The following is a 20,382-nucleotide window of genomic DNA, read 5'->3' as shown; positions in this document are numbered from 1 at the left end:
TGCTAATGCTAGTATTAGCACACCTCAAAAAAAAGATATAATAGAAAAGGTCGAATTCATGACCGTGCTTGAAATGGGCTTAGTGTGGGAAAGACCTCTGTAATGATGTGCTAAGTCCATTTCTTAGTACAGCTTACCCCCTCTTCTACGAAACCGCGCAAGCGTTTTTTAGCACAGAGAGCCGTGCTGAATGGCCTGCGCTGCTCCCAACTCTCATTGAGTTCCTATAAGCGTCGGGAGTAGCGTGGGCAATTCAGCGCGGCTCTCTGCGCTAAAAAACGTTAGCACGGTTTCGTAGGAGAGGGGATGAGTAAAAGGGTCCTTTAGATTGTGAACTCTCCTGGGACAGGAAAATTCCCCCTGTACTTGAATGTAGCTCATCATGAACTACATCTGAAACAAAAGGTATGAGTTAAATCCACAATCCATTTTCTTTTCAGGATTCCCACAATGAATATGCATAAGATAGGTCTACAAGGTATGCAAGTCTATTTCATGCACATTCATTGTGGATATCCTGAAAACTTGACTGGCTGGATGTGCCCCAAAGACTTGGTTCAGCAGCACTGTGCTGATGATATTCTAGGTCAGCCAGGAAGTGTGATCTAGTCCTGATTTTCTGACTCTCACACTGGCCCAGGAGTATTCTCTAGTCAAAAAACAAAAGGAATTGACCCCAAAATTTCCACAAAGAAGAAAATCCAGAGAAAACCAAAAAAACTCTGTGGAGTGACGATGTTCCTAAATGGACTTTATTTGAAAGTATCAAAGTTTGATACTTTCAAATAAAGTCCATTTAGGAACATCGTCACTCCACAGAGTTTTTTTGGTATTCTCTAGTCAGCCTGGTTTTCAGCATATCCATAAAGAACATGTACAGAGCTGCTAAGTTACCCAGTTCCAGGAGGGATACTTTTTGGCCAGTCTGATTTTAAACTTACATCTCAAAGTAAAGTGAAATTTATAATCACTGATCATGCCCATTGAAAAGAATGCTGCTGGTCCCATAACACCCCCCTCGCCAGTCGGGTTTTCAGCATATCCACAAGGAATATGCAGGAGAGATTGGCATGCCCTGTTTTTATTCCATTCAAATCTATCTTTAAAAAAAGAGGACACATGGCATTGCCCCATTCGACACTCAGATCTTCCCCATTCTGCCCCCATCCTCACCCCCCACATGAACCTCATAGCTCTTTTCCCGAGCTCTGGACCATGCCTGGAGGGCCTCTGCGCATGATATCAACGCGATGATATCATTCACATGCATACCTGCATGTGATATCATTATGTCAATGTCCGCGCATGCGCAGAGGCCCTCCAGACGCAGCCCCGAGCTTGGGGGCCTTCCAAAACCTGGACAAACTGCTGAGTTTTGGAAATCCCTCTGAGCACCCAGACAGTCCTTTAAAAAGAGTACATGTCCAGGTTTTCCTGGACATCTGGTAACCCTAAATCTATCTTATGTATATTAATTATACAGATCTGCCAACATACCCAGTTTCAGTAGAGGCGCTGCAGGCCAGTTCTGGTTTTAAACTTAAATCCTAAAGCAGTATGGAATTTATAGTCCTGAGACTATCCATAGAAATCAGTGTTACAAGTCCCATAATGTATCAGGACAGAGTTGTCAGAAATCCAACAATTTCTTCCTTGTGAATCAATTTCAGGCATATTTACTGTGGATATCATGAAGACATGACTGACCAGGGGTCTCTCAGAACAAATTTGGGAACCCCTGGGCTAGGGGGTACTCCAGAAGTAGTTTGAGAAATGCTCCATAATGTCAGGATAGGATAAAGGGTCATCAATTTGAAATACCATCTTTTTGCAATTCAACAAAAGCAGTTTACGTATTACATATAGGTACTTTCTGTGTCCCTAGTAGGCTCACAGTTTAGTTTTTGTACCTGGGTCAGTGGAATGCTAAGTGACTTATTCAGGGTCTCAAGGAGCCATATTGGGAATCAGACCCAGTTCCCCATGTTCTCAGCACACTGCACAAATCATTAGGTTACTTCTCTCGTACATGACTGACTTCGTAGTACTGGACAACTTGGCAGCTCTGTATGTATGAGATAGACAGGAGTACACTGTCTTGGGAACTCCAGGGTCATTTGAGTTTTCTGGATATCCATATTGACTATTCATTAAATAGAATGAATAGTCAATATGGATATCCAGAAAACTCAACTGACCTTGGAGTTCCCAAGACAGTTCTGGGAAACCCTGCTTCAGTCCTAGACCTGAATAAAGACCCAAAGTGGCATACAAAGGACAAGTTTTCATTAGACCCAATGAGTTACATGGGGATAATTTTATAACAGAGCAGGTATGTCAAACATAGAAGAGTTGTCTAGTTTTAAAGGATCAGAATCAGACCCAGTAGTCCACAAATCCTCATGTACAAATTTACACCTGCACTGAAGGTGTGAATATGTGCATGAATTCTATAAAAAAATATGTATACTGTACATCAGAGGTTCTCAACATGTGGTACGGGGGTATACGGCGCCAGCGCTTTATGTCTCCCTACTTCCTTCTGCCATTGTAAATCTCCCGCCTTCCTCGTCTTCTCTCCCTAGCCTCCCTCCCTCCCCCCCGGATCAGCAGCAGTAGCTCACTGTGTGTTTTTAACTTCCCCACACAGCTGCTGCTAGTGTTAGTTTAGCCAGCGTTAATTTATCCAGCAACTTCCTCTTTCATCGGAGGTGGGCCGGCCTAGCAAAGATCCTGAGGCTATCTGATGGAGTTGCCGGCTAAACTAATGCTAGCGGCAGCTGTGTGTGGAAGTTAAAAGCACACAGTGAGCTGCTGCTAGGGAGATGAGAGGGGAGGAGGGAAAGGGAAGGGAAAAGAGGTACTATTGGACATAGGGAAGTGGGAGGAGGGAAGGGAGAAAGGGTACTGCTATATATGGGGAGAGGTACTGCTGGACAGGGGAGAGGGAAAGGGAAGGGAGAAGAGGTGCTGCTGGACCTGGCAGAAGGGGAAGGGAAAGGTGCTGCTGGACTTTAAGGAGAAGGAGAGGGAAAGGAAAGGTGCTGCACACTGGAGGGGAGGGTATAATGGTGCATGGGGAGAGAGCATATTAGCTGTGAGTGGTGTTGGGGAGAGGGAGGGAAGGAAGGAAAATTATTGCAAGAGGAGTGAGAGGGATAAGAGAGAGGGAGAAATGGACATGGAGTAGAAGAGAGGGAGAAATGTTGCATGGGGAAAGAGCATGTTACTTGTGAGTGAGGTTGGGGAGAGATGGACTGGAGGTTGGAAAGGAGGGATGTCATACTTGAAGGAAGGGGCAAGGAAAAAGAGATGAAGCGTGCAGGAGGCAGAAAGTGTTAGACTCATGAAAAGAGAGCGAGAGATAGATGGGGAGGGCAGAAAGGGAAGGAAAAATGTCACACTCAGGGAAAAGGGGAGATAGCAGAGAGTGAAAAGTTGGACTCATGGAGGGAGAAAGATGTTGGCTGGGGGAGGGAAGGAGGGCTGGAGGAGAGGAAGCACATAAGAGGAAGAGAGAAAGAAATGTTGGACTGGTGGAAAGGAGGGGGAAATGTTGGACTGGGAGGGGGGGACAGAAAGTAGGAAGGGAGGAGAGATATTGGACTGCAGGGAGCAGAATGGAGGAAGGAAGAGAAAAATGTTACACTGGGTGGGGAAAGGAAAGATGACAAGGAAGGGAGAGATGCCAAACAAGGGAATGGAAGGGAAGGAGGGAAGTCAGGTAGTACTATAGAAATAATAATTATTGTTATTAATAATAATAATAGTAGTAGTAGTAGAAAGAGAATCCAGACTGTGGGAAGGAGAGGAGAGATATGCCAGACTGTAGGAAGAGTGGAAAGGAAGGAGGGATATGTCAGACCACTGGGAGGAGGGAGGGAAGGAACGAGATGTCAGACCATGGAAACAGGGAGGGAAGGAGAGAGAGATAGGAAGGGAAGACTTGGAAAAGTAGATTTTGAGAAGAAAGCAGAAAAATGGAAAAAAGTTGAATGTTAAAAGTTAATGTCAAAGATGGATGCAGGACAGAAAGTGAAGGAGAGAAAAACAGTCAATGGATAAGAAAGCTCTGGAAGCATGGTTAAGAGCTCAGACAGAAGGAAGTGCAACCAGAGACTGGGAAAAGATGATTAGAAAAATAAAATCACCAGACAACAAAGGTAGGAAAAATAATTTTATTTTCAATATAGTGATTGAAATGTGTCAGTTTTGAGAATTTATATCTGCTATGTATATTATGTTTATATGAAAAATGAATAGAAGAAATTGCAGTATAATTAGTAATGGAGCGGGGTTTGGGGCGGAGCTTGGGCAGTCAATGGTTGGGGTACTCAGATGATATTTGTTAGACTTAGGAGGTACTTGGCTTGAAGAAGTTGAGAAACACTGCTGTACATTGTAACTCTGCCCGTGCTCTGCCCAAACTACACACTCAGGAACACCTCTGCAGGTTCCACCTGAGTTTTCTGATGACAATCAGCACAGCATAGTAGTCATTTATATAATTACCCCCATAAAGGCCAATTTCCAAAATTCACTTACCCATATAAACAGAGTTGCTAACTGGTTCTAAATTGTTCTAGTCAGTTGATCTAATCTTGAATGATATATCCCAACGCATGCATGGACTTGTAGTCTTGCTACCAGGCTGAGGGGAGTTCAATGATTACTTCCTACCTTATGAATAATATCTGCCTCTGCATAGGCCCCCAGATTCGCAAAATTCCATGTGCAATTTAATTGGATAACAAACCAATTAGCACCAATAATTGGGCATTAATAATCAGTTCTATTTGGCAACAATTAGAATTTACATGTGCATCTTGCTAGGCACACTATAAATCTGCAAGCAAAAATTCTAGTGCACACATCTAAAAATGGGGAGTGGCCATTGGAGGGACATGGACTTTCTAAGAATTTGAGTGCACCATTACAGAATATGCCCGATCTGTGCCTAATTTAGGCACGGGGTTTGCAAATCCTCATGTCTAAAAGTTAGACATGGATCCCAGCATTAGGCATTGTTCTATAAATGACTCCAAATTCAGAGCATTGTTTATAGAATATCCCTTAGCATTCATTTTTATCGTGCTGTTTTTTCAATGCCAAATATAGAGTTTTGTCCATGATGTCATCACAAATAGTCTTGAAAAGACACCAGCTTCCTGAGACGTACCAAAAGGAGATGCCTCTTGGTGTGCTCCATATCAGGCACCCTGAAGGACAAAGCCATAATAAAATTCTGTCAAGTTTTGTAAGTGGTTTTATTGTTTTTGAGGGTTTTTTAAAAATGTTTTATAATTATGTCCTATTATATCTACTGAACCATCACTGGGTTATGGACAGAGAAAGAAGGAATGGTAGGATTGGGAGGAGGGAGGGTAACAATTAGTCCTCATTTAGATACTGTTGGATTAGAGCTGAGGCATCCTTTGAAGGGAGGAAAGTTCATGGTGGGTTTCATCTTCTCTCTAATAGTGAATTTAATTGTGCTTATGTAAATGTTAGATCATTTGCGAATAAAGGAATGTTGATTATGTACTTGATTATGAATAATAATCTTTTTATTATGGAAACTTGGCTAACTGAAGACTAAGGACTCTATGGATTATTCCTATGTCTGAAGGATTATACCCTCTAATTGTATAATATGTTGTGCAAAATTTTATTACCAAACGGCACATAATTAGGTGTGATGGATGCAGTTATATCTGGTTGATGCCATGCTGATGCCTCTGGAAGTAGTAGTATAACAAATGCTCTGTATATATAAAATGCACTGAATGGCAACTATATTTGCAGTAATATGCATAATTGCACTTAGGGGCTGTTCTATAAGGTAGTGTCTAAGTGCTATAGTGCTTAACTGCAAGGGAGTATGTATGTAGATAGGACATGGGTGGGTCACATAATTATGTGTGAAGCTTATATAAAATTGTAAGTTATGTTTGTTAAATGCCAACATTTAGGAGTGAATTTATTCCTGACAAAGATCAGGTGTAAGGGATCACACCTAAGGGCTCCTTTTATTAAGGTGCACTAGCGGTTTTAGCGCGCACTTAGCGCGTGCTACAGTACACACACAAAAATACTAACGCCTCCATAGAGCTTGCATTAGTATTTTTCATTTAGTGTGTGGTTAGCACGCGCTAATCTTTAGTGCACGCTATAAACGCTAGCGCACCTTAGTAAAAGGAGCCCTAAATGTTAGCACAAAAATGATCTTGTATTTTATAACAGAAACTGGCCACACAGACACTATTAGAGAATTGTGTTTAACATCCTCCATTTTGCCTGCATTTTGTCCCAGATTCTATACAAGATGCCTAAAGTTAGGCCCTAGATTGGTGTGGCTATCCATTCTAAGTGTCCAACTTTATTTTAAAAGCCTTAATTGGCATAATTAATTGAAAATTACACTTAAATTAATTAGATGGTAGGTGCCTAACTCGATAGGCACCTACTGTTTCAAGGTAGGCATCTACTCCAAGCCGCTTACCAGAAAGTACGCATGTGTGACGGGGTGTATGTCCTATCATGAGAGGGGAGGCATCCCAGGGAGCATTCCCTTAGGAGAAACCCATATTTAAAGAGAATCTGGGTCTGAGGCTAGGTCTTGATAGGTCCTTTTTATTATCAGGGTGAGGGGTTCAATGCTCTGCCAGCGGGTGGAAATTCAAGGACAATGGGAGGAGGTGTGTGACGGGGTGTACATCCCACCATAGGAAGTGAGGCATGTCAGGGAGAATTCCCTTAGGGAAAAACCATATACAAAGACAACCTGGGTCTGAGGCTAGGTCTTGATAAGTTTTTTTTATTATCAAGTTGAGTGGGTTCAATGCTCTGCCAGTGGGTTCAAGTAGCTAGTCAGAGGAGGGGGGTCATCAATTTTTTTTTTCAGGGGAGGGGGGTTCATCGATTTTTTTTTTATTTTTTTTTTTATTTTTTTTTTTTTCCCCTCACACGAGGAAGGGGAGGGGGTCAGCATGGCTCCAACTGATTTTTGCTGGTGCAGGGAGGGGAGTTGGTGCCCGGTACATCAGGGAGATGACAGAGAGGGCTGTTGTTGGCAGGGGGCTTTTTTTTTTGAGACAGATATTATGCTTGTGTAACACGTTCACAGCATCTGTGCCCAGTAAAAAAAAAAAAAAAAGTTACGGGTAAGACAGATAAGAAGGTGGCAGGAGCATCTCATCCTGCAATATTGACCCAAATTAATTCCCTGAGACTTAGAATTGACTCAATGATTACTACTGCCGAATGAAGAGGATCTATTTTGAATACTAATTTGCATATCTTTTCTTCATGGAGAGAATTACTGTTTGAAAGGGCTTTTTGGGCCTTTTCAGACTTTAGAGAGTTTGGGGACTGACAAGTTTGAATCTGGCTCTGGGATTAGGGTAAAAAGGGCCAAAAGACTGTACCCTAGATTTGAGGTTTTTTTTTACCCTAATCACAGAAGGAGCATTGAGGAAGGACCTTTAGCTGGTTTGAGCCTTTTTCTGAGTTATGACTCCTGCAATTAATCCTTGAGGAGATGAATGCAAGCCTCTGGTCTAATTCTCAGTAAGCCTGAGTCAGTGACTTGGAGTGACCCAGAGACAACCACAACAACCAAAGATGATCAGAGCAGATCCTGGTGATTCTGCTGAACAACAGACTTGTGTTACAGTATGGTTAGTTTGGCAGATCATGGGTTTGTTTTGTGTTTAGGGGCAGATTATGGTTATGCGCCTATGATTTAAACATCTATCAGTCCCTAAGATCACTTTGAGTACTGGTAGGCATGATTCTACAATTGGCTGACTTGTGATTGACACTTACGCTCCTTGGAACCTACATGTTAGGCACCACTTCTAGAATCAGGGCCTTTCTGCCTAAGTTATGGCAATCTATGCAGAATTGTGCCCATAGAGGGTAATTCTGAAAATGTGACCAATATTTAGACACTAGGATGCTATGACTTAAGCACAGATTCAATATCAGAACTGATTACTTAATTGCTATTATAGAATACTAGCATAAGTCAATATTTAGGCACAGCTGCTTAAGCTATGTCAATGGCTGGTGAAAATGATCATGACAAAATATTGCAATTACCTCCATAATTGACATTCTAGAACAGGGGTGGGCAACTCTGGTCTTTGAGGGCCGGAATCCAGTTGGATTTTCAGGATTTCCCCAATGAATATGCATTGAAACCTTGAAATAGACATGATAGAAACCTTCAAGATCCTGAAGGGTATAGAAAAAGTAGACAGGGACAGATTTTTCAGATTATGGGGAACCACAAGTACAAGGGGGCACTCGGAAAAATTAAAAGGAGACAGGTTTAAAACAAATGCCAGAAAGTTCTTTTTCACCCAGAGGGTGGTGGACACATGGAACGCGCTTCCGGAGGCTGTGATAGGCCGGAGCACGTTACAAGGCTTCAAAGAAGGTTTGGATAGGTTCCTAGAGGATAAAGGAATTGAGGGGTACAGATAAGAGTAGCGGTAGGTTATAGGGATAGTCTGGGACCATTGCTCAGGCAATGGGCCTGATGGGCCACCGCGGGAGCGGACCGCTGGGCGAGATGGACCTCTGGTCTGCCTCAGCGGAGGCAACTTCTTATGTTCTTATGAAAGCAGTGCATGTAAATAGATTGCATGCATATTCATTGGGGAAATCCTGAAAACCCAACTGGATTATGACCATCGAGGACCAGAGTTGCCCACCCTTGTTCTAGAACCTTGCCACATAAGTGCTAGGCACACCACTGGCCTGCACATGCCCCTCTTATTTGCAAGCCCCCTTGCAGTTACATGCTATACTTCTTATCTAAATTCAAATCGGAACTTAAAACCTTATTCAAAGATGTTTATGATCATTAGGATTCTGATGAATTACTTTATATTGTATATTGCATAGGTGAGTGATTTTTTTGTCATTTTCGAACTACTTTATATGGCATATTACCATATTTTTCGCTCCATAAGATGCACTTCCTCTCCCCAAAAAAGTGGGTGGAAATAAGGATACATCTTATGGAGTGAATTCACCTCCCCAGTACCTTTTATTAAAAAGCCCTTTGGAGCTTTCTGCACTCCTGCCTCCCCACGCTCCTGCCTCCCTTGCTGGACAGCTGTTCTGTTTGGGCAGAGTGGCCTCCTTCCTCTTGGAATCTCGCCAAGCACTGGCTCTGTCAGTCGTGAAGCAGGATGTCCTGCATCATTCCGTTTGTAAAGGGGCAGCGGTGGCGCAGCTCTTCCAACACAGCCTAGCGGTAAAAGGCTTTGGAGCAGGGAGGCAGGGAGCAGAAGCGCACATTGCAGCGAGAGCAAGTGTAGCGGCTCGGCGCTACCAGGCATAGTCTGCAGACTGCAACTACCATTTCCTCCTTCTCCATGCTTTTCACAGGAAAACAAAATACCACCGGTACCACGTGAACACTCTTCCGGTTATGTGGTATGGTAGAGGCCATGGAGTCGAAGTGGAAGCACACCTTCCTGTCATGTCACCGGAGTAAGCAGTAGAAAAAGTTATCGGTAAATTAAAAATTATGCTTACCGAGTGCAGGAGGGAACGGGTCTGGGAAAGATGCGAAATACAAGATTAATCTGGCACTGAACTCTGGCTGTGGGGGACGAAGTCATGGGTCTACAACCTGGAAGTGCTTCCACATACAGAGAAAAAAAGCACTCTGGCTCTGGCCAACTCTAATAAATACCCCAGAACTGTCACTACACTAGGACAGGACTGAAATGTGCAGGACCAGTTTTACACATGCCCATGGCAGAAATTAAGGAGGGGGCCCCTGCTCCCCCTCTCTCTAATCTCCCTTCCTGCCATTGCTAGCACACATAAAAACAACTTTAAATGACTTTACACACTGTCCTTTACCAAATAGAGAACAGGAAACCCAAGAAATTAAACTCGGCAAGAGAAATAAAAACAGATATGCACTTTTTTGTACTAGCTGTACTGGGTCCAGGAAGGCAGCTATTCAGGTAGCGGCGCTAGACCAGATAGGAACGCGAATAGCCATCCAGCGAGGGAGACAGGCAGGAGCGCGGACTTAAAAAAAGGTATTGGGGGGTGCCTACACTGCCTATGGGTTTTTCGCTCTATTAGACCCTGTACCAACCTACCACTAGACCACCATAGGGGGGACAGAGTACAGATCCTGGCAGGGAGGGGGACAGGGTGCAGAACTTGGCAAGGAGTGTGGGGTTAGGTGCAGAGCCTGGCAGGGAGAATATGGTTCAGAATGTTTTTTTCTTATTTTCCTCCTCTAAATCTAGGGTGCGTCTTATGGTCAGGTGCGTCTTATGGAGTGAAAAATATGGTATATTTTCCCCACTTTTTGTGTTTTCTTCTCCCCTTCTCTTTTCTATACATATATTGTATTTCCTCCCCTTCTTTCCTTCCGTCTCACGTGCATTGTCATATTTCTTATGTAATAATGTTTGGTTTTTATTACTACTTTATTTTTCCCCTTTATATTTTATTGTACACCACCTAGATTTTCTTAGATAATCAGTTTATCAAAACCTTAATAAACTTAAAACTATAGTTTTTGCATGCTGTACCCATAACTAGCAGTATTCGTTAACTTATATATGCTATTTTGCCTGCATGAGAGATTATAGTGTTAGGGGGTAGTTTGCTGTATGAGTCAAATTTGGAAGTAAAAAGGCTGTGGATGCAACTGTTATTTTAAAAATAGAACAGAGAGGATTTTAGTAGATGAGAAGGTACTGTAGCATTTGATAGTTTTGCTTGTTTAATGACCTCTATAGTATAATTTTGGCTTTTTATTAGTTTTCTAGTCCTTGGGAAGATCAAGATTGCTTCAAGAGTAATTATTTGAGTTCCTTATCTTAAGCCTTTGGCAAGTGGAAGGAAGTGGCCTAATGGTTAGAGCTGGTGCCCAGGACCCTGAGATTGTGAGTCTGCTCTTTGTGACCCTGGGAAAGTCACCTAACCCACTATTGCCCCAAGTATCACAGATAGAATGTGAACCTGTAAGGACAGAGAGGGAAAATACATAAGCGTACCTGATTTTTATTCAATGTATTGTAAACCACTTTAGGTGAATCTCTTCATGAAAAGGCAGTTAATAAATCCCAATAAATATTAGCGTTTTAGAGTTTATTCCATTTTAATACAATGATAATGTGCATATATTTTTGTTCCATTTGCGCCTTCTATTTCTGAGATGAGAAAGAGGGTTGAACACTATCTCCAGTCTTTGCACTCTTTGTTATGAGCAGTGGCATAGCGGGGGTGAGCGGCGCCTGGGGTGGTGGTGCCTCTCTCCCACCCTCTTCCCTGCCCCCTTCCCCGCAACCCCTGTCGCATGTGCATGTCTCTTCCCTGTACCTTTTAAACTTTGGCATGAGCAGCCACAAATTTGCTGCTCATGTCGTCTTCGGCGCTCTCTCTGATGTCACTTCCTAGGCGCGGGTCCCAGAAGTGATGTCAGAGAGAGTGCCAAAGCCAACACGAGTAGCAAGATCATGGCTGCTCGCACCAATATTAAAAAGGTACGGGGAGAAGGGAAGGGGCACGTGTGCAGCAGGGGGAGGAGTGGGAAGGGAGATGGACAGCAGGAAGGGTGCCAGTGCCCTGAGGAAGACCGCACTCAGGGCAGACTGTACCCCCCGCCTTCCCCCCATTACTATGCCACGGATTATGAGAGTCATTTAAAGTTGAATCTAGCTAAAAATGAGTTTTGCAGATGAGAAAAGACCCTTTACCAGAGGAACTGACATCTTTAAATTTGCTAGGAAGTTGTGCAGAAGAGAAGTCTATGATTAAATGTTTAGTTGTGATACTTGACTCTTTGCAGTTCCTCCAGGTACAAATTGATATGGTGGCAAAGAGGGAAAGGTCCAAACTTAAGATTGCTCAGTAATTATGATCTTATCTGCCAACCCAGGAGTTTCGAACAGTGTTCCGTGCTATTCTTAGCCACATGGACAACTGCAATTTACCTGGGCTTGCCAAAATTATTGATGAGTTACAGTGGATTCAGAACTTTGCAGCTAATGTTCTATCACAGAGGAAGCAGCAGGATCAGGTGACTCTTGGTTTTATTGGTTAAATTTGGAGCTGAGGTTGTCTTTTGGGGAGCATTTCAAAAAGTTTGACCAGTTTATTTGAGTAATAGATTATGCTATTACATGCCTGCTAGGACTCTGCAATCAAGCCGTAGTTGTAATTGGAATAGCTTATCAGATTTATCTTTTGGGCCATTGTTAAAGATTTGGCTTTTTAAAAAGTTATGAAATGAATTCTTTCTAAGACTGATAGTGTTTCTTGAGGGCAGCGTGTAATGCGATTCTATAAAAGGCACATGCCTATATAAAATCACACTTAGTGCTAGTGTGCGTCATAACTCTTAGGCACACCTATTTAGACCAAGGAAAATCAGGCCTAAATACCTGATGCATTCTATAACAGTATGCATACATTTTAGGAATGCCCTTGATCTGCCCATGCTCCTTCCCTGGCCATGTCCCCTTTACAGATTCACACGCTAGAAATTATGCGTATCACTTTAAAGAATGTACATAATGATCTGTGCATGTAACTTCTAATTAATGCCAATTAGAATCAATTAATAGGTGTTAATTGACAATTATTGGCACCAATTAAACTGGTTAAATAATTAAGTTGTGTTGTATGCTCAAATTGGTTGTGCACATCAATTTGTGTGCACAAATGAAGGTGCCATATACAGAATTTGGCGGTAAAGAAGTATGAACTACAAGTCCCAACATGCAACAGTGGTAAACTCAAAACTGTATTGATCTCTCAAATATATGCCTGGATCTAACAGTGCTACCTACATCTAGCAGCATTAAAGCATGATAAGTAGTAGTAGTAATTGGCAACATTATTTGCTGAATGGTTATTTAGCTGGGTAAAATGTCTTTTTAAAACTTGTCCAACTTGTATGTGAGTTAAAATATGCACATTTGTACCCCCTCCTCCCTTTACCTTTCCCCAGGATGGGGTTAGGACAGCAAAGGCAACAATGCATGTAATCTTGCATTTTCAAAATGACACGCCTTGTTTTTTTGACTGCAGGAAAAGCAGGTGCAGATCTCTGCTGGTGCTTTTTACCTTGGGCAATATTTAAATGGAAACTAGGCTATACACATTTCCTTTTAGTATTGATGCAAAGTACATGGAGAAAAGTACTCATGGACTTTGTACCTATCTGCACAGTTTTGAAAATTAACCTGTCATTTTGTTTTGTAGAATCTGGTTATTTAACATCTTGGGGGAGTTCAAAGGACAGTGAACAAATTTCAAAACAGGAACAGAATAATTAACATATCCAGAGAGACTAGGAAGACCAGGGAGGCTGTGATTGCACTGTAGAGGTATTTAAGAAGTTCTGACACAACTTGACATAACAGAGTGCTTGAAATGTCATGGGACTGATGGAAGCAGAGCTCATCTGTAGACACTGATCAAAGATAATTACACTTTGCAATCACGATGACAGTTCTCAGCATTCTAGTTGAGGGAGCTAGGGTAGTCATCTGTTCTGTGCAAGGAGGAACAGTCCCTCATTTTGGTTTATAACAATGGCTATATTCTTTCCAGTCCATCCATCAAAAATTCATCCAAGTCCAATTAATTTCCCTGGGAATTCTGGCACCTCTCATTCCCACCCATATTTCTTCAACATATCCTTTAATATCACCCTTTAAAGATCAGCTCTGGTGGATTAAGGGTCTGGGATGGTCTGCTGTACAATTTAAATGAGGCGGTTTCCCTAGCAACATTTAAGAATAAACTAGACATACAGCATTATCAATGGCTTAGGATAACAACAGGTACAAGGATGGACAAAGATCAAAGTCAATAGTAGACATCTAGAACACTTTGAACAAGCCTGAATATAATTGAGAAATGCCTTTTGCAGAAACATACTAACTAAAGTGAACTGCCATCAAATTTCTCTGGGATGGTGGAAGTGAAAAGACCTGAATATATTTGGAAAACCAGGCCTGGATCAAAATGGTACAGGGGAGATGCCTGGGGAGTTTCTTAGGCAAGAACTTGCTGCCCTGATTTTCTTCTGAACTAAAGGATCACCTTACCATAATTGTTTGAGCTGTGAATTGGCAAAGGCATCTGACTAACCTATCCTATGTCATGAAAGTCTGGAAGACCCAGTCCTAGTTTATGTACCAATACATTCTGGGACTTTGCCCATCAGCAAAACCAGGACTACAACCCCAGCACATTTTGTGGTTGTTTAGAATAAAAACAAAGGAACACTTAAAATTTAAACTTAACCACAACTTAAACTTAAACACCAAACAATGTTGTATGTTGTCTTGCTCTCTTTGATGACATCAGAAGGGCTGTGATTGACTGACACTTACTGGGAGATTAGATTCTCCCTTCTTGGATGCCATAAGGTGGCATCTATAGCTGAATATGAACAACATTGATAAGACAGCAAATTTGCAGTATGAGCCGTCCGTAATTTTCATCCAACAAAAATAATTTAAAAATATATGGTTTTTAGTATCATTCCCATTGGTCAACAGTGAAGACTGATGAGGACTTCTCACATAAAAACACCCAATGAGAGGTTCCATGCAGATGTTCAACTTTCTATTGCTTTCCCTGTCCCCATCAGAGGGAGGGACTCTATGATATCAGCACAGGTGATCACAGACATCTCAAAGTTCACATTGGTGATTAATGAACAGATGAAGAACCTTGTGGTGTGTGGCGAACGGTTTGAGGTTTTTGTTAAGACCTTTAGGTATTTCTCTAAGACAGTGGATTCCACCTCACCCCACTGTCTCCCCATCTCCTTGTAGCAGGAAATGTCCTGTAAGCCAAAGAGGGTGTGGAAAAAATGGTAGAAGGACATGAGTCTGGAAGCATGAAGAAGGTAAGGCTGAAAGCTCAGCAGTGTCTTCTGGATGATGGTCTTCAGTTGACTTGAGAGGTGCCCACAGCTTTTTTTTTAGAGCTGAGGCTATAAAAACATCCAAACTCCTGTGACTTTTTGAAGCTAATCAAAGTCGCCAGAGCTTAGCCTCTATCAGTATGTTTTCTCTGTTTATATATAATTTTGACAAGTCTGGAAATCAACCATGATGCAGAGAGATGGCTCCAGAAAGAAAATGCATAATATTTTCTCTCACAGTGATGGGTTCCTTTCTCATTTTGTTTTTTTCTTTTGCAGTTGGTGCTGTCATTACTTTTGTCCTCCACAAACTGAAGACATCTCTAAATCTTAAACAAGATGGTCACGAATGCTGAGGAGAGGAGGCCTAAGGCGATGGAGGTTTCCATTCTGGCCACTGCAGTATTGAATTCATTTCCTGTTTCTGAGAGAGAGAGAGAGAAAGAAGCAAAGTAAAGAAAGATAGCAATGAATTGCAGATTTGGTGTCAGAGAAACATTTTTCAAGGTTTGCAGCCATACCATACTGGAATATACTCCTGGGAAATCTCTAAAGCTAAGCAGACATCAGTATGGACAGTGCTAGAATGTGACATGTCTAAGGAGCTATTGATGTTACAAGTAAGGAGTAAAGTGGGGGGTCTCACTACTGTAGTAGTGGCGAGGAGAAGAGAAGAGGCAGATTCAACAGTAGGCCAACTGACTGTTCTGGGATTCAAAAGTCATTTGCAAAGGAGGGGCGAAGGCCAAAAGGGAGGTGATGGAAAAGGCCTTGAATGCCTGGATGGTAGGGATGAGTGAATGTTGGTAGACATGAGGAGGGTCTGGTAAAAGTGGGGTAAATTTTTAGAAGCTAATGATAACTGAATGATTGAGAGCAGTACAAACTGTGAATATTGGAAAGGTTAGAAAAGATTTGAATGTTGGGGGGAGCAAGAGGAAAGGTTGAATGCTGCTTCTTCCTTTCTACCTGAAGTAAACAATCAGCTTGGATTGTCTGACTAAGAGGAGGGAAAGGCTAGAAACACAAATACTTGTGAGTGGGTAGGAACTAGAAAGGATGATAGATGAGAATATATCAGAAAGCCAGAGAGGGTAGTGGGGGTGGGGAGAGAGAAAAGATTATACAAGGAGATGATGAGGTACTAATGAGTTAGAGATGGGGATGGGGAAAAAGAAGAGATAGTTGGGAGTGAGGGAATCAGAATGGAGGGGATGGAAGAATATGAGAGGGTATTTGTGAAATTAAATAATAGAGGGGTGAAAGTAAGAAGTGACGTTTCGGAGGAAGAGAGTCAATGTGAGGAGGATGGAGAGTGGTGAAAGGGTTAGCAGCTTTTGGGTGAGGAATGAACCAGATATCATCATCATTTATTCATTTGATATACTGTAAAGTTCCACAGAACATAAAAAAAATTAGATCCACAGAATAGTCTCTATGTGGTATACAATTAAAAAGACTGCGTAAGAGACAATGAAGGAAGTGTGGCCAATATTGAGGAGATAGATCATGAGGAGGGATTTGAGAGGAAATCATGCCTGAATAAATAGGTTAGCAGGATAGATAGCAGGAGTCTGTTGGGAAGATGAAAGATTGAAAAAGGCAATAGTGGGAAAGGTAAAATATTGAGACAATGAGAAAGGGGGAGGAGAGTGGTAGAGAAATAGAAAGATCAATGCTGGATCCAGATGTGGGGAAATGAAAAAGACAGAAGAGAGAACAAATGGAAAATGTAAAGAAGACTGAAAAGGGAGTTAGGAGAACTCCAAAAAGAAGTGTAAAGGCCATGGACTTGACACACTGTCTTTCCATGAGTATAATCAAAGCAGTTTAGCTAATATTATATGCAGGTACTCTTTTCTGTACTTAAGTGAGCTCACAATCTAAGTCTTATACCTGGGGCAATGGAGAGTTACAGTAAGTGACTTGCCCAGGGTCACAAGGAGCAGCAGTAGGAAATGAATCCAGTTTCCTGGGCTCTCAGCCCACTATATTAACCATTAGGCTATCCTGTATAGGACCAAAACAATTAGAAAAATAGAATGCTCAATTCAAAAGGTGGAAAATTTTTAGTTTAACAATTGGAAAATATTAGCTTGAAAATGTGCATTTTTTTTCTGTGTTGGTATTTTGCACAGGAAGGAACCCATTTCTGTCTCTCTTTCTTCGGTGTTGCATTTCATGCAGCTTGACTTCATAGGGTTTCCAGCTCAATTAGGGGGTAATTTTATAAAGGTTTTTCCATTAGGAAAGCTTGTTTTGCACACAGAAAAGGTCTTTTATAAAACTACCCCATTGCATATGCATAGGGATGTAGTTTGGGAGGAGAAGGGATAAATGTGTAATGTATGTGCATATGTTATAACGTACATAAGTATACACATAAAGAACAATTCTATAACTGAACACTCATATTTACATGTCTCTTGCATGGTTATTGTATAGAATGTTAGAACTTATGTACGTAAGTGCACACTTACCTGTGAAAGCGCCTGTAGGGTGTTTAAGTGCTATTCTGTAATAGCACCCATAAGTGGCATTGTATATAAATGCAAGGGCAAGCCATGGGCCTGACATGGTCAGGTCTCCTATTTATACACGCAATATACAGAATACTGTCAGTTATGCATGACCTACTGCATTTATATGACTCAGGTTTATAACTGCAGACATGTAAATATAAGGTGCATCGATACTGGGTTACACTATACAGTATATATATATATATATATATATATATATATATATATATATATATATATATATATATATATATACACATATATATATACATAGGGCCTGATTCTTTATAGGATGCCTGGTCTCAGCAGCCGCCTAAGCGGCTTTTGAGAATCGCACATGGGTATAGGAATGATGATTCACACAAGGCTCAGATCGGGATGAGGCGACCTAAATGGATGGTCTCTCCCCCTTTTATTGAGAATCTTAGCTCCATTAATTACTTAGCTAATGCTCTGCAAAGTTATAATTTCATCATGTATTTACAGTGAAGATTTTATCAAGGTAACTCATTTGTTTACATATTTCATGTGCTTCTCAAAGCTACTATCTCACGTGACATATGAATACATCATAACAATCACAATCAAATGATTTCCTTTGTGTACTCTTCTAATATGTCTAAAATCTTACTATAGCATGTGACAGTCCAAAGGTTATAATGCAGACTCCTTAAGTACCTCTCGGGATTAGCCTTAAACTTAGGGCCTGCTGTTGCACGTAGGCAAGGTCTAATTGTTGCCCATATAAGGAGTGGTTAAACAAGATAAGGAATAAGGGTAAATGTGTGCCAGGTTAATATGTGACAAGAAGGGAGGGGAATGCCTCAGCATTCATCACAAGGTGCTAGCATTTTCCTTGCTAATAGAATGTCAACGTGGCAGGGAATGAGAAAGGATCCGTACTTCCACACAAGGCCTCAGATCCAAACACAAGGCCTTAGATCAGTGTGCTGACCTGGCCTGTAAGCAGATCGTCGTGCCCTGGTTCAGAAATGCATCCCTTCATTTCCCCTTACTTTACTATTTGAAGGGTTTTACGGAGGTAGGGCAAATCTGCTCAGGATAATTTGTGATAGTGGTCAGAGAATGGACTTATGAGCAAGTTAAACAAGGAAGGCAGACATTGCACAAAGCAACAGAGGGAAATCAAGAGACCTATTCCAATGAGGAGATATTGCAGAACAACCCGGATCCACTGGCCAGATGGGAGCCATGCCCAAAAAGCATTCCACCACTGAGGTAAGATGTCTTGACGCAAATTAGAGGCCAAGTCATGTAGTTGCTGAATTTGGTCGCATACACAGTTGCTGTTATCGGATAGGTTGAAACAGCACATATTTTTAATGGTTTCGCAGCCGTGATGATGTAATAGTAATAGATAATCTATAGTGGCTCTGTTGTCTAATACAGCTGTCCGCAGTTCATTTTGTTCTTGATTTAGCAAGCTAAGGGCGTTTGAGGTATGATTAATGTCCTTAGCTAATGCACAAGCTAATTGTGATAAGGTTTTTTGATTAAATAATGCTAACCCAGGTACACCAACTAAAGAGACTGTCAAAGAGATAATTTCAGCTTTTGAGAGCAAGTTAACATTACTATCGCATTGATCGTTCAAAGCATAACTATCAGAGGTTATAGAGACAGAGCGTCTTGCTCTAGCAATCCTGGGATTAATCAATTGCTGTTTATTTACCAATGCTGGGACCAATCTACTAAGGCAGCATTGGGTATTGTGTGTTAAATTAGTAGGAATATAATTCCATGTTCGTGTTCCACAGGTCCAAAACCGACCTGCAGGCAGGACAAGGTGAGCATTAATATATGAAATATTTACAAAATGCGAACAGTTCCATAAAGCTAGTCCACTGGTAATGCAATTTCTAGTACAATTCTGGATCCTAGCACTTCACAGATTTTTGTGATTTGCTACTATGGGGGTATAAATGGTCATGGCATCGCAGGGTAATTTTTGGGAGACTTGTCCCCATGATTTAAACATGGTATATGAGACTTCATCTTCAGTCATAAAATTGGGGGGTTGGGCAATATTCACTATGCCCCCGGGCGCTTTACACACTGGAATTAAACACGATCCTAACAAAGTGTGTGTGTGCATCAGTACTCTGCTGTAAGCAGAAGTTGTCATTCCCTGAAATATTGGCTAGTTTTTCCCAAATGTTATATTGCATTCTTTGCTCCCATGTTTCCCCAGCAGAAGGTAAAGGAAGGCTAAGAAAAGTTAGCAAGCAAAGAACAATCATTAAAGAATTACAAGTTAATTGTGCAAAAATAGCAGCACTAAAATTTTCAGGTGTCATTTCTTTATCAGTCTTTTTTAAGGTGAGAATGGCTTGATCACTCAAGCTTTTAATGTGTGCCAAAGTTACGGGATCAGTCTTAGAATAACGATTTCTTTTCCTGTCGTCTTGCCGTGGGATGAGAGGTTGTTGTGGTTTCTTTAAGATGGAATTGAATTCATGAATGGGATTCTGTAAATGCTGGTGCCAGGACATTCCCGTCTTCTTCTGTAGTTTCCGAGACTGGAACAGATGGCGTGTCAGCAGCTTCTGCTGTAGGTTCGGAGCTGGGAACTGTGCGTGCCAGTCGCACGTGTCTGCTCGGTACCCAAACTGGACCTGTAGGAGTTGGGACAGCGGCATAGCCTCTCCCACAAGTGATTAAGAGAGCAGGTCCATGTCAGACAGGATTAGGAGACAGTTTATATTGAACCAGAGGTTGCGGCAATGGAACTGTCGTTTGATGGTGTTTATCATGGACAGAATACTCAGAAAAATAGTTCAAATGGTTAAGAGTGAACAAAACAATGGATAAAGACATTTGAACTTGTCTCAAATTAGGAACGGCATATTTCACTGGTTTCTATTTTAATAGATAAGATTTTAATGTACGGTTGGCACGTTCCACAAT

General features: G+C 41.6%; 1 protein-coding gene across 6 annotated transcripts in view; it reads right to left on the bottom strand.

Annotated features, from left to right (window-relative positions):
• IGLON5 (IgLON family member 5) overlaps positions 1-20,382 on the bottom strand; it is a 637,667-nt gene that overhangs the window by 21,615 nt on the left and 595,670 nt on the right. Inside the window, exon 10 of one of the 6 annotated variants that reach the window (XM_033964042.1) lies at positions 11,492-15,356. The exons of the other annotated variants lie outside the window; for them this stretch is intronic. Within the exon in view, the coding sequence (XP_033819933.1) occupies positions 15,256-15,356 (101 nt within the window). The 3' untranslated portion in view covers positions 11,492-15,255. Of the gene's footprint in view, positions 1-11,491; positions 15,357-20,382 lie in introns of those variants that run through there. 6 annotated transcript variants of the gene reach the window in all.

This window comes from Geotrypetes seraphini, chromosome 11 (genome assembly GCF_902459505.1).
Source record: "Geotrypetes seraphini chromosome 11, aGeoSer1.1, whole genome shotgun sequence".
Classification (NCBI taxonomy): Eukaryota; Metazoa; Chordata; class Amphibia; order Gymnophiona; family Dermophiidae; genus Geotrypetes; species Geotrypetes seraphini.
Note: the sequence above shows the minus strand (reverse complement) of the source record. Positions and strands in the feature narration are given on the sequence as shown.